This window comes from Erpetoichthys calabaricus, chromosome 1 (assembly GCF_900747795.2).
Source record: "Erpetoichthys calabaricus chromosome 1, fErpCal1.3, whole genome shotgun sequence".
NCBI lineage: Eukaryota > Metazoa > Chordata > Cladistia > Polypteriformes > Polypteridae > Erpetoichthys > Erpetoichthys calabaricus.
This window is the reverse complement of record NC_041394.2, coordinates 59,342,623-59,359,525: the sequence shown is the minus strand read 5'-3', so window position 1 is coordinate 59,359,525 and position 16,903 is coordinate 59,342,623. Positions and strand designations below refer to the sequence as shown.

Sequence of the window (16,903 nt, the reverse complement as noted above, 5' to 3'; positions counted from 1 at the left end):
TCCTCTCTCCACAGAGGACCTCTGGAGCTCTGACAGAGTGACCATCGGGTTCTTGGTCACCTCCCTGACTAAGGCCCTTCTCCCCCGATCGCTCAGTTTAGATGGCCGGCCAGCTCTAGGAAGAGTCCTGGTGGTTTCGAACTTCTTCCACTTACAGATGATGGAGGCCACTGTGCTCATTGGGACCTTCAAAGCAGCAGAAATTTTTCTGTAACCTTCCCCAGATATGTGCCTCGAGACAATCCTGTCTCGGAGGTCTACAGACAATTTCTGTGACTTCATGCTTGGTTTGTGCTCTGACATGAACTGTCAACTGTGGGACCTTATATAGACAGGTGTGTGCCTTTCCAAATCATGTCCAGTCAACTGAATTTACCACAAGTGGACTCCAATTAAGCTGTGGAAACATCTCAAGGATGATCAGGGAAAACAGGATGCACCTGAGCTCAATTTCGAGTTTCACGGCAAAGGCTGTGAATACTTATGTACATGTGCTTTCTCAATTTTTTTTATTTTTAATAAATTTGCAAAAACCTCAAGTAAACTTTTTTCACGTTGTCATTATGGGGTGTTGTGTGTAGAATTCTGAGGAAAAAAATGAATTTAATCCATTTTGGAATAAGGCTGTAACATAACAAAATGTGGAAAAAGTGATGCGCTGTGAATACTTTCTGGATGCACTGTAGTATACACATTACAATACATGTAAATATGAATTCATTGATTACACACTGTACTAAACACTTAAACTTGTACTCTATACAATACATACTAAAAACAGAAAAAATATGTGGTGCAATGTAATTTGCAAATACTGAGTCAGCGGCATGGATGTGTGTGTTATAGGATGGGATTTGGTTAGGGTTAGTATCAGTCAGTGTAGAGTTCAGCATTCTAACAGTTTGATGGAAGAAGCACTTCTGGAGGCTGCTGCCTCGGGACCTGATGCTATGGCACTATCTGCCTGAAGGTAATACTGAGAACAGTTCATTACATGGATGCCCAGGATTAGTGTATGTTTTGTTGGTTGGGAACAGAACCTCCAATGATTTGTTGCGGAGGACGCATTACCCTCTTCGAGGCTTTGCGGTTGATGGCAGTGCAGTTCCCATACCAAACAGCAATGCATCCAGTTAGGATGCTTTCAAAGGTGCAGGAGTAAAATGATCTGAGAGTATGAGGGCTCATGCCCAACCTCTTCAGATGGCTGAGATAGAAAAGGTGCTGTTGAGCCTTAGTCACCACATTTTCAGTGTGAACAGTTTATGTGAGGTCTTTGGTGATATGTACACATGGAACTTAAAACTACTTACTGTCTCCACAGTAGTCCCACTGAGTGACAGAGTGGAGTTTACACATTCTTACTTTCTGAAGTTCACTATTACCTCTTTAGTCTTGGAAAAACTGAGGGAGAAACAGTTATCCTGGCAATAATGGGTCAAGGCTCTGATTTTGTATTTAATCTCGTTTGTATTAGTATCAGACCTAGTACCATTGAGTCATCATGAAACTTCAGAATAATGTTAGACCTGTACCTAGCCATACAGTCATGGGTGTAGAGAGAATATAGGAGAGGACTTAGTACACCATAGCTGGGGGACTCCCATGTCTAACCGCCTGGTGCCGATCTGACACAAAGTTCAGGATCCATCTGCACAGAGCTTTGAGGGAATAATAGTGTTAAATGCTGAGCTGTAATCTACAAACAGCAGTCTCACGTATTTGTCACTTTTGTCCAGGTGGGCACGGACGGTGTGTAATGTCAAGGCTATTAGAAAAGATTTCTGCTACTAGACAAATGATGGACACAGGGAGTTGTTCATTTTAATCAATTAAATGATGTACAAAACAAAATATTTGGGACTTTTATGAAATCCTGCAAACACACATGAGCCTGTTTTAGAACTGCAGTGACAGTATCAACATTTGGCATCTTAAAAACTGAAGTGGTTTATGACAAAACAAAATATACTGAAGTACATATTGTAAACTTACAGTATTTAAAAATGCATAAATATTATTTAAAAGTATTATATACTTTTTCTTTGTGAAGAGGAACATAAAGAAAACTCAGTGCCAACTGCTGAAAAAAAGAAGCTAAAATGCAAATATTTAAAACCTTACCAGTTTCTGCCAATTTTAGTTCATCTACATTTGCATAGTCAGACTCCTTTATAATCTGTCCACCTGCAAAAAACATTCATTTAAATTGAATATATAAGCATGAGGCTAGCAGTTTCTTTATTTTTCATACATTCTTAATCTAATCAACCCTAGAAATCCTAGAATTACTTCACCTTAAAACTAGTATATTGTAATATTCCCGGAGAGTACAAGACAGGAGACTGAAGGCCACAGATACTGTATGTAACTATGAAGGTATGTGAGACACCATGTATCTTTAGAAGATGCTGAACCTATCTGTAAATTAATTTGCAATACCTGTGGGCCATTATACATCACATGGAAAAGACATCTTCACTGGGGCAACCTACAGGATTAAGAAACATCTCATTTTTCTTGCAGGAATAAATGTCTTGACTTTCTTAGACTTATTGAAACAGAAATTTAGTGATTAACATCCAATACATGATTTCCAAGACTAACTAACTATTTTAGTCTGGAAGCATAAGGCAAATGTAATAAAAAAATAAATCCACATTCTGAGATTTTTAAGCACTGTTACAATTTCTAAGTTGATGCATAGTTATAAAATACAATGAGTGCTATTGCCGGTTCTTTCATTGAAGGCCATAGTTAATTCCTGGGCTATGTTTGTCTGAAAAACGTTTTGCAAGACCATAATTTTCAATCCACAACTGTGTAGGCTTCATCCAGGGCAAAATATCACCTGGCTAACTGGTGACAGCACAGTGACACTAGGAAATCTGATACTACATTGTCCTTTCAAGTTGAGTTGAGGGTGAGATTAGGAAATACAGGAATAAGGTCAATGCGCCGCTCACAATTCACTACAAAACTATACGAGGTTCCTGACCTAGAAGCCTGGCATCAAGTTACACATTTTTGTGAACAGGTAGTTGACAAGCTCTCCAAGATACCTCACACTTTAAGAGCTACGGAAACTTCAATCTGAGCACACCAGGGTTCACTAAAAGGGGTTACTAGGATTTTATTGAGGAATTATGAGATGGGAAAAGGTCATGTATGAGAGAGGAAGGACCCAAGGCTGTGAGGAAAGTTAAATACTTGAAATTTTGTAGTTCTTTAAATAGGGAAATTAAGTAACATGTATTTATTTCCCATCACCCACAACATTTCTGCTATCTTCGCTCTCATTCTTCTGCACTAGAGTCTCTCATTTTCCTTCTATCTGACGCTTTGAACATTCTCATATAATCTGATTAATCTGATCCCATTGTGTACTCTTGATTATCTATTTATCCTTGTTCATACCACTGTGTCTCACTGTATGGCTCTGAACAAGTCACTTAAACAATTCAGCCATTTAAATGTAAAGTTAAATCTGTAGTACACTAACATGCTATAGATAATATAATAACAATTGCAATTCAATTGCATTCTTTTGGTTTGCTGTCCAAGTCTAAAAACATGAAATCAAGCTAGTAATAATATCTAATAACACTTCTTCTTTTCACAAATCAGAAAACTGATCCACTACCAAACATCTCACTGTTACAAAAACTGTGCTCTGCTCTTAATAATGCCTCTTAGCTTGGACTGTTCTTTGCATTTTTTACTGGGTTTATTGGGAAATATTTTTATGTGTTTTGCGTTCCTTTTTTCTGAGGATGTAGAATCCATTTAAGTAATTTGTTTTCTTGTTAGTGCTTGTTTGGAATATGTTCACAGTTATCATGGTTTCATTTTGTTTTGCATGGGCATGGTCTATAAAATTTTGTTTGCTGTCTTGGTTGAAACAACAGGAAATGTCACTAGCAACATTATAAAAGTCGATGTCATGCATTTTTTGGTTGTCCAAGATTGTGGATACAATTCAATTCAAATCTATTCCTTGCTTTCTACTTTGTTCCTGGCTTATGACTTTTTTGCCCTCGTTACCTAGACTACAAATTTATTTACAGTTTCTGGCTTGATGTGTTAGTAAAAAATGTAGATTTTCTATTTTTTGATGTCCCTTTTTAAATACACTGCCACTTTATGTATTGCCGGCAGAACAAAATCTTGGATCTTAAATTGTGGGACCCCGAAATAGAATTAATAGATTTTGGATAGCAGACCAAAGGCAAACAAATTACTGAATTTGCCTCAGGTAGTAGGGTGTTGTACTGTGTAAGCCATTATGGATACAATGAGAAGTCAGGCAAAATGACACCTTTTATTGGCTACCTAAACAGATTACAATACACCAGCTTCCGAGGCAGCTCAGACCCTTTCTTCAGGCAAGATGTAAATTACATTATTATGAAAATTACAAAATTACATCTTGCCTAAAAAGATGAAGAGGATCTTAGCTGCCTCAAAAGCTGGTATATTGTAATCTGTTCAGTTATCCAATAAAAGGTGTCATTTTGTCTTACTTCTCATTGAATTTTCTCATTGACATTTATTTCAATATGTATGATGAAATAGTGTCTTTGCCCACAGAAATACAAAAGCTTAGGGAGGAAAATGGGGCTTTGAATAAAAGGAATTTCCAATAAAAACAGGAAAAAATTAAAAGAACAGTCAGATCCAAATGTGACCCTTGTTCTTTGTATACATTCAACTATCAATCATATCTGCTGTTTCCTGGCAACACCAAATACACTAAAGTCATGTAAGGCCACTTTATTCTTCATCACAATATAAATGTTCAGTATTTCCACACCCACTCATCACACTTGACTATATTTTTTTCATGCTTTGTACATTTTTTCTTATACCTTTCATCACAAATGCATCTCTTTTCCATTTATTCTTTGTCTGTTTGTCAGCCTCCTCTCTTGTCAAAGCTCCTCCTGACTTACAACGTGACAAAGTATTTGAGTCCCACTTCAAAGGTTACAGTAAGCCAAGCTGGCTTTTCACAGTCTTTGATAACTGAGCTGACCTCATCAAGTCTCACTAAAAGCATGTGGATTTATAAACTATTCAAAAAGGAAAGTGACAACAATAATTGGGGTACAGTTTACTGTTTCTCTGAAGAATAAACATAAAGATGGATCTCTTTCTCTGTCATTAATAATTTTTTTATGTTCCTCAATTCACAGCTAAGATCATGTGGAGCACAGCAGCTCTGAATTTGCTCAGATTTCTGCAATGCATCACAGTTAGACTTATAGTGTTCATCCATCTTTGAATGTTTTCATTTTAGAGTGAATCATTTCAATAATTGAATTTTGATCATGTCGGGTAGAACCTGTTATTCTGTCCAACTGCAAAAAATAAATATTCATCAAGAAAGAAGGGTTATGGAATCAACCTTCCCTTAGCCAGAGTTTCACTCTTTCAACCACCAATAATGGCTCAATAAAGAAGTATGATCCCCTTTGTATATTAAAAGTAAAACTCTGAATAACTTATTTTTGTGTATGACCACAGGTTCATACTCTTCAGCTTTCTGGCTCTCCACATACTGACATTTGTTAAAAACTTGAGTTGAAATGGGGAAAGTCCATTTGCATCTCACACCCGACCACACTCTTAGCTATGCCTCCTGCTTCCAGATATGTCTGCATTGGCTATTGTTTTTTATAACTGCACTACATATTCATGTCCTTCTTACTTATTTATTTAACAAGCAATGATGCACCTTACCAGTGTCTTGTTACTGACACACATGCTATTTTCAACTGGCTTTGTTCCTTTCAATTGCAGTTTTGACCAAATATTTGACCCATATTTTATAGATCTTTATACAAAGTTTTGCTTACTTAGCTATGCACCCCTGTGTTCTAGCTGCCCAGCATGCTAACTGAAATCAACATTCCAAACTATGACATTTTAGTTCCTTATTGGCTCCTTCCTTTTCATTAATTCTCAATCTTACCATTGTGTTTGGAGTGTGAAAGAAAAATTAACTGCTTGCAAGCTACTTAGGGTTAATAGCTGACAAAGCCATTTTGCTATAACGGCAGGTTATTCATATAGGCGACTGTCATGCTCTTCCGCATCGAGAGGAGTCAGATGAGGTGGCTCGGGCATCTGATCAGGATGCCTCCTGGACGCCAACCTGGTGAGGTGTTCCGGGCACGTCCAACCGGGAGGAGGCCCCGGGGAAGACCCAGGACACGCTGGAGGGACTATGTCTCCCGGCTGGCCTGGGAACGTCTCGGGATTCTCCCGGAAGAGCTAGAAGAAGTGCCCGGGGAGAGGGAAGTCTGGGTATCTCTGCTCAAGCTGCTGCCCCCGCGACCCGACCTCGGATAAGCGGAAGAGGATGGATGGATGAATGGATGCGACTATCATAAAACAGGGTGCAGTTAGCTGACCTAGGAGAATTTCCAGTTTCTTTAGGAATGTGTCTATTTGACACAGGAAAGATGACCTTTCCTTCTTTAGGGTCTGTCTGACAAGTAAAAAAAAATAAGAACAGTTGGCCCATTAGCATAATAAAATAAAATGCTTAAGTAAACGATATTATGTTTTTTTGATAAATAAGAAGGGGGAAGAAGAAGAAAATATAAAAAGTCAATCGAAAAATGGAACTTTGCTCCTCTGCCTTGAAACGTAGAATCCATGTACTCATCTGTGACTGAATAAAAATCTAATTGATTGAACTATTCCTGTCTTCCTCGGTGGATTTCTTCCACAGGAGCTCTGTTAATAATACCACACTAAGGGTCCTGACAAATACGTAAGTTCTGGACTATGTCAGTGTTGTCAGTAACATGCAATCTAACAATGAGCAATAACAAGTGAAATAAACACATGGACCATAATTACATGTTCCTATAAGAAAGGGATACTTTGATCAATGCAGATTGGTATTTATGTGAGTTTATGATTTATGATTCAGGATATGGTTTCCCAATTAAGGGCTGATTTATTACATTTTTGCCTTTATGTTCACATTTACATTAATTTATTTCACAAGAGCCTGAAACAGTTAAGGTACAATACATACTCAACCCATTAATGTTTAATACATTGCTTTCTTCTTTTTAGGTTGCAATCTTACCATTTGTATGTTTACTTGATCTGTCTACTTCTGCATAGTCAGGGTCATTTTTACCTTGAACTTCTGCAATGAAAAAGTTTTTTCATATCATTACCTCAATATTGGATTGCATAGTTCTATTTTCAATTGTACTCCTACTTCCAGTTATCAGTACAATGCAACTGGCTGAACATGCTGCTTTAATGACTTAAAAGATACAGTATACTGGCCCTTAGTAACCTCATCTATAATGGCATGTTATTTATTTCACAAACAGCTTCAAGACCCTGTTACTCACTAGCAAAGCTCTACATGGAAAGATTCCAGAATATATGTGTTGCTTATCCAGTAAAGACCCATGAGATTCTGCTCTCCATTGATGCTAGCCCTTATTTTGAATAACTATCAAAAACTCATTCAGTGTTTTAGTGAATGTTATCTGGATTTGTAAAATGTTTACCAGTCAATGTATGAATAGAATACTTACCACCCTCTGCAGAAATTGATGCTGACTTCACAACTGCATAATCAGATTCTTTAAGGTCAGCATTATCTGTAGATGCAAGTGACATTTCAATGAAAATCTTTAGATTCAGTTTCTTTATTATGATTTTCACTGCTCATTTTTTGTACACATATATTAGTTAGCTTAATCTCAGGGCTCAGAGTAAATAGTTTATCAAAGATTTTAGTTTGCATTTGATGCTTTCTGATAAAAGGCTTTAAGAAAACAAACAGGGTTGTGTTTCATCTGCCTAATTTGTTTGTTCAATGTATCAAGGTAACTGGCCTAATATTAAGCAAGGAAATTTTCATTTTTTTTTAATTAAGACACAGACTTGAAATTGATTAACAAGGGGTAACACTGTTATTAATTACTTAAAAAATTATTTTTAATTCAGTGAATATAAAATCAATTTGTATCAAAGAATGGAGATACACAGTATACTAATATCTTTGTGGATAACATACATACTAGCAAATTCAGGGTGACAAATGAGAGTTAAACCTACTTTCTTCCAATGCTTTCAGTTCATTCACATCTGCATATTCGTTTTCTTTCTCATTCTGGTTAACTGTGGAGATAAGAACATTTTTGCAGAATGACTCTCAATTTTGTAATGGATTAGTTTTGCATGCCCCATAATTGTCTGGTATCTGTTTAAAATAAGTTCCTGTCTGTTGCTACCAGAGGGCAATTTAGTACTTGTATGACTAAAGAATAATATAAAAAATACAACTCTGAAAGAGATACAATTTATTAATAATCAATAAATCTAAATAATTTGAAAATATTTTTCTATGGCATTATTTCTAAACGGCAATCAGGATCTTATGTTGGTTAATATTTTACTCTTCTGACAGTTTACGTGTATCATGATTTTGATTACATTTGCTTTTATTTTATGCTAATTCTGTAACCAAGTATGAGTATTTTCAGTTGGCCTCAATATGGCAGAGTAGTGCAGTGACTAGAAGTGTTTCCTGGTTGGTTTAAATACTAAATGTTATTTAGCCATTTTCAGCCTCACTTAATCCAAACCAGACAGACGTCTACCTTAGCAGCATCAGACATACATAGGATACAGTAGTGGATGGAGCATTTGTGGTGCAAGGCATAAACATTTGCACACTAATGTTCTCTCACACTAGGATAATAAGCAGTCATGATTAACTGCGCATAAATATCTTTGGGTTCAGGGAGAAACTCAAGCCCCTCAAGAGAAAACACAAAACAAAAAAAAAGAACCTGCAGAATTCTTTTTTGTATTCTGCCCTTTCACATAACCACCGATTTCCTGTCAGACCACACAGAGCTTAATGCCCACAGAAGTATTTTTCCTCTTCTGTCCAGATATCTGGCCCTTGTTGAGACAGAATCAGTTTTAAAGCGGAGGATTCTGCAGGACTTAAAGTTTCATGCTGCTCCCTCCAGATTAATATCTTATTTCTTCTCAAATCATTTTTTTTATATTGCTTGTGTTTCTTCTTAACTCTGAAAGCATGCACTCTCTTTGTTTAATTTCAATACTGCAATCCATTATACATCAAATCTACAGAGTATGTAGTGAAAATATCTATACATAATGCAAGAACAATACAAAAATGTAATGTTTTTCTCATTAAATAGTCCTTGAAATTGGGATGTCAGGAAAAAGGGATGTTATTTGATAAGACATTTTTTTCAGATTTACATATAAATTATGTTATTCACTATTGATTATTAAACTCACTTAAGAGTGGGAAAGCAGCAGGTCCTGATGGCTACCCTGCCGGATTTTATAAGAAATTTTCAATTCAGCTAGCTTCCTTTTATTAGCAACATTTACAGAAGCTAGAAACAATAAAATTCTACCTTAAACTTTTTGCCAAGCATGAATTACCATCTTTCCTAAACAAAATAAGGACTTATTACAATGTGTACCATACAGATCAATCTCATTTCTGAATAATGATGCTAAGATACTCTCCAAAGTCCTAGCTAGAAGGATGGAGAAAGTGCTCCCTTTGGTAATATCACAAGACCAACCTGGATTTATTAAAGGCAGACACTTAGCTTCCAATCTTCGATGCCTGTTTAATGTCATATAATATATATATATATATATATAGACATATAGTATACACAATATATATATATATATATATATATATATATATATATATATATATACTGTATATATATATATATATATATATCCTGTATATATATATATATATATATATATATATATACTGTATATATATATATATATATATATATATATATATTATATATATAGTCACACACATACGAGTAGGAGGCAGCTAAAGGGTCTGAGTAAGTGTAATAAAACATCCGACCAGGGGGCGGCAGAGTGCACTGACTGTCTTTCTCAGTTTCCTACAGACCTTTCCTGGGAAATCCTGCAAGGTTCCAGCGCCTCAGAAGACATCACTTCTGGAGCCGGCCCCTTTGCTGACGTCACTCCCGAAGCCGGCCCCTTTGCTGACGTCACTTCTGGTTCCGGCCATTTTGTTGACATCACTTCCTCTACAGGCCTTTAAAGCCTCCATCTTGGGCTTCTATAGTCAGTTCTTTTTGGACTCTGTGATATACACATCGTGCTACTTATTTCAGACGCTTTTGCAGCTGGAAAAAACAATATACGGGTGGCTGCCCCAAATCTTTATGATGTCTTGCACTCTTCATTGTCACAATATATATATATATTCGCTCACAAAGTCAAACACCCCAGAGATATTATTATCATTGGATGCAGAAAAAGCATTTGATATGTTTGAATGGAATTACTTTTACACTACATTGGAGAAATTTGGGTTTGGCCCGAACATTTGTGCATGGATCAAACTACTGTATACCAATCCAGAAGCTTCCATTTGTATTAACAACATTAATTCAGACTACTTTAAACTAGAATGTGATACCAGACAAGGATGGCCCTTGTTACCACTGCTTTTTGTAATTGCCATTGAGCCACTGGCAGTTAACTGTCAAAATGCTTATGAGATAAAGAGGATTATCAGAGAAGGACTGGAATTGATATGCAGATGACATGGTACTGTATATATCAGATCCACAAAATACTGTGCCTGCAGTCCTGACAGCAGTAATAGAATTTCAAAAGATTTCTGGTTGCAGAATCAATTTGAATAAAATTGTGCTCTTCCCAGTGAATTCTCAAGCACACAATATTTGATTGGACACTTTCCCTTTTATCATTGCAGATCAGTTTAAATACCTAGGGGTAAACATCACAAGCTCTTTGCTGTCTATATGGAAAAAATTAAGCAAGTCAACCCTTCATCTCACTTTAGCTAGAAGAATTAACATTGTTAAGATGAATATCCTTCCTAAGATTATTTTTTAACAAAATTAGACTCAACCATAACCTCATTTATTTGGAATTCAAATCATCCACTTATTCAAAGGGCGACCCTACAAAGACAAAGGCAAAAGTTGGCATGGCTCTGCCTACAGTAACTTTCAATTATATTACTGGGCAAATATACAAGCTACAAAAACATGGACATGGACACAAATAGATGAACATGCACAGGCTTGGTCCATAATAGAAATAAAACCATGCAGTACTTCTTTATATTCCTCGCTTTGTACCCCAATAAATACAAATTATCGCCAATATACTAACAACCCAATTGTGCTTCACTCACTCAGAATATGGAACCAATGTAGGTAAGTATTTTAAAATAGAGAAGATTATATCTGTGGCACCTCTGCATGAGAACCAGCCTTTTCCCACCCTCTCAAACATATGCAGTTTTTATAGTCTGGATAACATTTGGGATTAAATCACTTAGAGATCTGTACATAGACAACATCTTTGCATCCTACAAACAATTACACTACAAATTTAACTTTCCAGCAAAACATTTTTTTCACTACCTTCAAATTAGAAACTTTGTTAAACAGAACCTGCCCAACTTTACTCACCTCCAACCTACCTCTACACCAGAAAAAATATTGATCAATCTTGAGGACTTAGACAGCATTTCCGTAATATATAAAACCATTTTTCTGTCCCTCCCTTTCAAAGATCCAAGAGTACAGTGGGAAAAGGACCTTTCACTCAACATTTCAGAAAAGCAGTGGAAGGTAGCGATGCACAGAATTCAATTGAGCTCCATATTCGCAAATTATATATCGAGCGCATCTCTCTCATTTAAAATTGTCCAAAATGTTTCCAAGGCAAGATCCAACCTGAGAACACTGCAATCAAGTTCCAGCCTCACTGGGCCACGTTTTGGGCTTGTACCAAATTAATATCATTCTGGACCAAAATCTTTAGATGCCTCTCAGACAGCCGTGGTGTCACAATCCCTCCTAATCCACTAACAGCTGAGTTTGGTGTACTTCCAGATGGGCTTAAAGTGGAGAAGGACAAACAAACTGTAATTGCCTTTACTACACTCATGTAACGTAGATTTATCTTGCTCATCTGGAAGAATCCTAACTCTCCTATTCTAAGTCAGTGGGTAACCGATGTTTTATATTATTTGAAACTGGAAAAAATCTAATTCACACTTAGAGGATCTGTACAAATCTTTTTCAAAACCTGGCAGGATCTAATCAACAACATTTTAGAATAAGCATTGAAATTAAGAAAGCAGGTTCTCTACTGTCTTTTACTCCATTTATCTTTACCCATTTATTAATTTATCTATTTACTTATTTTTACTATCTTAAAGTTTTACTCTGCTGGCCTAGCTCTCTTTCTCAGGGGTGGGTGTTGATTTGCTTCGAACCTATTTTTGTAAAACTTGAGTTATTTGTATGGAATGTTATTTGACTTTAATAAAATCAATAAAATAGAAAAAATACATTATTGACACAAATTGGCAACAATCAGTATTACAAAAATGCTTTTAAAGTTGCAATATGTGAAATTTGCATGCAAAAATAAGAATTATTACCATTTTCTGTTACTGATGGATTCTGTACAAGTGCATAATCAGATTCTTTACAGTTAGTATCATCTGGAGATTTAAGAAGACATTTAAAATGGCAATCTTAATGCATGTCCTTTGTAATGTTGTTATTCACAATAATCCAGTAAAATAATTACAGCGTTCAGAGGAAATCAAGAAGACCATAGGGGTATTTTCCGTACGTCGCTTAAATCATCCGAGATCAGATACCTCATCTTGGATGAGTTAATGCCAGTGAAACTTATCCGGGATAAGTCGTTTTTTCAAATGCAGCTGTGTAGTAGATTAGTTTAGCTGGATCTAGTCATCCGAGATGAATGTGCGCGCCCGCGCTGATTGAAAAGCCCATATATATTGAGTCTAGAAAACATGATCAGCAAGTCTTTGATAGGCTGTAACAAAGTGACGAAAGAACAGGCGCATTTTTTTTCCACACAAGCTGTGTGTGTGTGTGTGTGTGTGTGTGCGCGTGTGCATGTGTGGGTGTTTGTTAGTTAGTTTAGTTAGTTACTTGAAGGATTTCAAGATTTAATATGCACAAGGGGTAACACTGCAAAAGCAGCCCAAACCAGAAAAGACGGCTGGCAAAAGTGGCCGACAAATTAAATGATACATAGTGTGCATTGTACTTACTGAAAGCAGCGTTTCATTTCCTATGTATCAGATTAATTATTATTTAATATGTCATAATTCCAGATCAAACATGAGTACAAGGAGAACACGGGAACAGGTTAAAGTGAAGTACAAGAATATACTTCAAACTGGTAAATATTGGTATATAACTATTTAAAGAATTGTTGACATAAAGAATCATATATAATGTAAAGAACATTAATTTTAAAGCTAATAAGAAGGCAGACAAGCAAAAAACAGGTGGAGGTCCACACGGTCCTGACCTAACCCCTGCAGAAGAGTTGGCTCTCCAGCAAAATGCCCATCGCCCTGTTTCTGAGGGCATTCCAGGGGGAAGCTTCTCCCCAGAACCAGTGGCAGGATGCAGTGGTCACTTCATTTCAGATGGTCATTGCATATATGTGTCCTCAATGTGTGCCATAGGTAGTCATATCCTTAGAACTTGTGTCTGACCAATGAGATATTGACGAAGGTCAAATATTTGATGTGTCTGATTATTCATCAGGAGGAGAGGTACATTTTCCACATAATGTTTGATCAAACTCCACTCTGATCAGTCCCATGTGCCCCAATCACATTTGGAAATCCTGGGTAATGAGAATGTTAGGCTGATTGAGATTCTTCATGGAACTGTGGGTGTTTTTGCCTGTGTATTAACTACCTGCAATGACATGAAATGCCTCTTTTATTGTCTTCACACGCAGGTGTCCAGGAAACACTATAAAAACCTGAAGGAAATATTTCAGAGCCAAACAGACTTTACGAATTGCCTGGCAAACTGCACTTTTAGATAGATTTTCCGCATCACCTACAGTATATAAAAAAGTGCTGCTTGCAAAAAACCTCAAAGCAATGCATACTGTTTGTGTGGTTGTGAGAGCCCGACTTCGCCGAGTTTGACTTCGAATACAAGGTCCTAATAAATTTTTGAGGTACAATATTCCCCCTCGGCTAAAGCGGTATCTTTCAAAAAGAATTTCCTCCGGGAGCAATAAAGGATCTTGGCGATCGCGCAAAACCCTCTCTATAGGAAATTCTCTTCTTATAATTTGCGTACCGATATCAATTGGTCGCTCATTCATGAACGTCGAAGCCATGACTAAATGAATTCCACGCACGGATACTGATTAAGTATGTGAGCTAATCCTTGTTAACATCGAACAAACCATTAGGATGTGTTGCTATGACAACACATCCAGCAAGAGTTTCGAAAAACCGACACATCCAGGATCAGGCCAAATCGTCAACAATTACATCCAGCTAAACGTGTAATCCACATACGAAAAATACTCCCAATATGTCACACTATCTGAAAACAAAGCCTTTGAAAAGATAACAAACATTTTGATGCAAACAAGCCATTCAGCATAGCATACCATTTATTTTTAGCCAATGATTCAAGATGCCTTGAAATTTTAACAAACTACCTAGGATGATACAGAGAAAACACATGCATTGTATTGGCTAAGACACAAATTCAACATAATAGTGTATAATTACTATTAATGCTACACAAATCAATGTCATTTGTCATTTAGTAAGCTTAGATATGTGGTAGAAACAAAGAAAACTGATTAAAACCGACAATTAAGACAAAAGAAAAATACCTTCTTCTGATGCTTTCAGGTCCTTGACTTCTGCATAGTCTGATTCTTTGCCATTACGGTTGCCTTAGGAGAAAAAAAAACAATCTTTTGAAAATGACAAATAATTTGATAGACAGATAGACAGATAGATAGATAGATAGATAGATAGATTTGGCTGTTTGCAGAAGCTTAATAAATAACTAAATATATAAGTAAGTAAATAAATAAATGTCTTAAATGCCATGTCTTAAGCCTTTTTAGAGACTGTGATAATATCACTATATTGTCCTGCTTCATTTTTTGGTATACCAAACTTGTACAAATTATATAGCCCAACCTATTCTTTTCATTCCTTTACTATACTAGAATTTAATTTAACTCATAAATTATATTTGTCCGAGTTTAGTACAAACTGTATATTGAATAATCTAGTCAGAAAGTGAAATATCTTATGTGCTAATGTTAAAGGGCATATTCACAGCAAAATACAACTACATGAGAAAGGTTTCACATATGATTAAATTCATATTTCTGTAAGTACATATTGCAGTTTCTATAAAAATGAAACAAAATGTCAGTTTTCGTGGTGCACTATTTGCACATTTTTGGGGAAGTGATCTTTGAAATTGCAATAAAAGCTAAAATTGCTAACTTTTTTCTGCCAAAGAGTCTTTATTATATATAAATAGACAAAGAAAACAAGTCATTTAAAAAGGGTGCAGTTCTTTGTAAAAGCTGGCTTACACACCCCAAAAAAATTGCAAGAAGCTCCCTGGTTCCATACAGTGTTGTAGTGAAGATACCAATGTCCTTTAAAATTTGCAGAGAAAAAGGAAGGCAAACTACATTAATGCAGGTGTCCAGAAGGAAAAACGTAAAAAAAAATACCAGAAAAATGCTCAACAGCGAGAATCTGACCTATCTGTTCTCAAACCTGATAAATGAATCAGTTTTGAAATCAGAGAAAAAGAACTAACAATAAGGAAGAAAATGAAAAGCAGCAGGCAGAGGTTTCTTTTAAATAATCCACAAATTCGGATAACTGGAAAGAGCATGGTGACAGTCTCTTATCCCATTGTGATGTAATGTCTGGATTGTGCGCTTTCGAGTGTTTGTTACATTGCAATGCTATAACAATTGATGATCAAAACGGCAATGCCCAGGAAAACAAAAATGACATTGGAAGAAGATATTAAAAAATATATTACAGTTTCTAAACAAAAAGCTGATACCAAAATTGGGTTCTATAACCCCATAAACCAATATTTAGACACTGTGTATAATATCACAAACTATGCTCCAATAGATGAGTAAATAATTTAAAATGAACACAAATCATAACATGTTCATCCTTATTCCTCTTATAAGAGCAATGGGCATTCATGGGCTTGACTACCAGGGATATCTTGGGAGTCCCCAGATAAGTTTTAATTGTCCACTCAATTATTCACTGTTTTGGGAAATTCTCTGTTTTGTAATTCCATCTACTGAGGTAAGGATATATTTTTAAAAATCCATAAACTATTCTAACTAAACATGTGTTCATTTTTTTACTTTTAAAAATAAATAGAAAGGTATGCATCTGCTTTACTTGTATAACATTATCTTCTTGGAAAAAAAAATCAGAAAAAAGCCATTGTCATTCTAGAAACTTCCACCTTCTTACATTTTCTGGGAGTTTTAGTTTTTCCCTGCTGTTTAAACGTATCATCCTTTTATCATGTATGGTGCCTAGCTTCAATTAATATCTTGATTTCTGTTATAAACTACTTTTTATATATAAATGTAATGTCTACAAGTCCCTTTTATTTTTTTTTTACCTTAGATAAAGTTTCTTAGTTAAAAGAGCTTAAGTGAATGGATCTTTTTAGGGGAAACAATAATACAATGTTTTCAATGTCTTGGTCACTCACCCTTTATAAGAGGGTTGTAACTGTGGTGACAATTAACAAATTAAATTTGAAATCATGTTTTTCACCTGGTATCAACTAAAGGTGATTCTGAATAGCCTTAAATAAATTGGCCTTCTCCTCTAGGATTTCTCTGAGGGTTCTGCGGTTGCATAAAACAGAGATAACCAAGGTCCTCAAGGAGCCAGCAATCTATTGGAATTTATTGATAAACAGTACATATTGGGGGAAAGATATCA

At 35.9% G+C, this 16,903-nt stretch overlaps 1 protein-coding gene across 2 annotated transcripts in view; it reads right to left on the bottom strand.

The window, feature by feature from the left end:
- LOC114650647 (uncharacterized) overlaps positions 1-16,903 on the bottom strand; it is an 81,961-nt gene that overhangs the window by 12,210 nt on the left and 52,848 nt on the right. The window contains exons 7-12 of one of the 2 annotated variants that reach the window (XM_028800421.2): positions 14,776-14,838; positions 12,521-12,583; positions 8,098-8,160; positions 7,572-7,637; positions 7,106-7,168; positions 2,125-2,187 (exon numbers count right to left, since the gene is read on the bottom strand). In XM_028800421.2, the coding sequence (XP_028656254.2) occupies positions 2,125-2,187; positions 7,106-7,168; positions 7,572-7,637; positions 8,098-8,160; positions 12,521-12,583; positions 14,776-14,838 (381 nt within the window). The remainder of the gene's footprint in view (positions 1-2,124; positions 2,188-7,105; positions 7,169-7,571; positions 7,638-8,097; positions 8,161-12,520; positions 12,584-14,775; positions 14,839-16,903) is intronic. The other variant, XM_051933781.1, reaches the window with a different exon arrangement.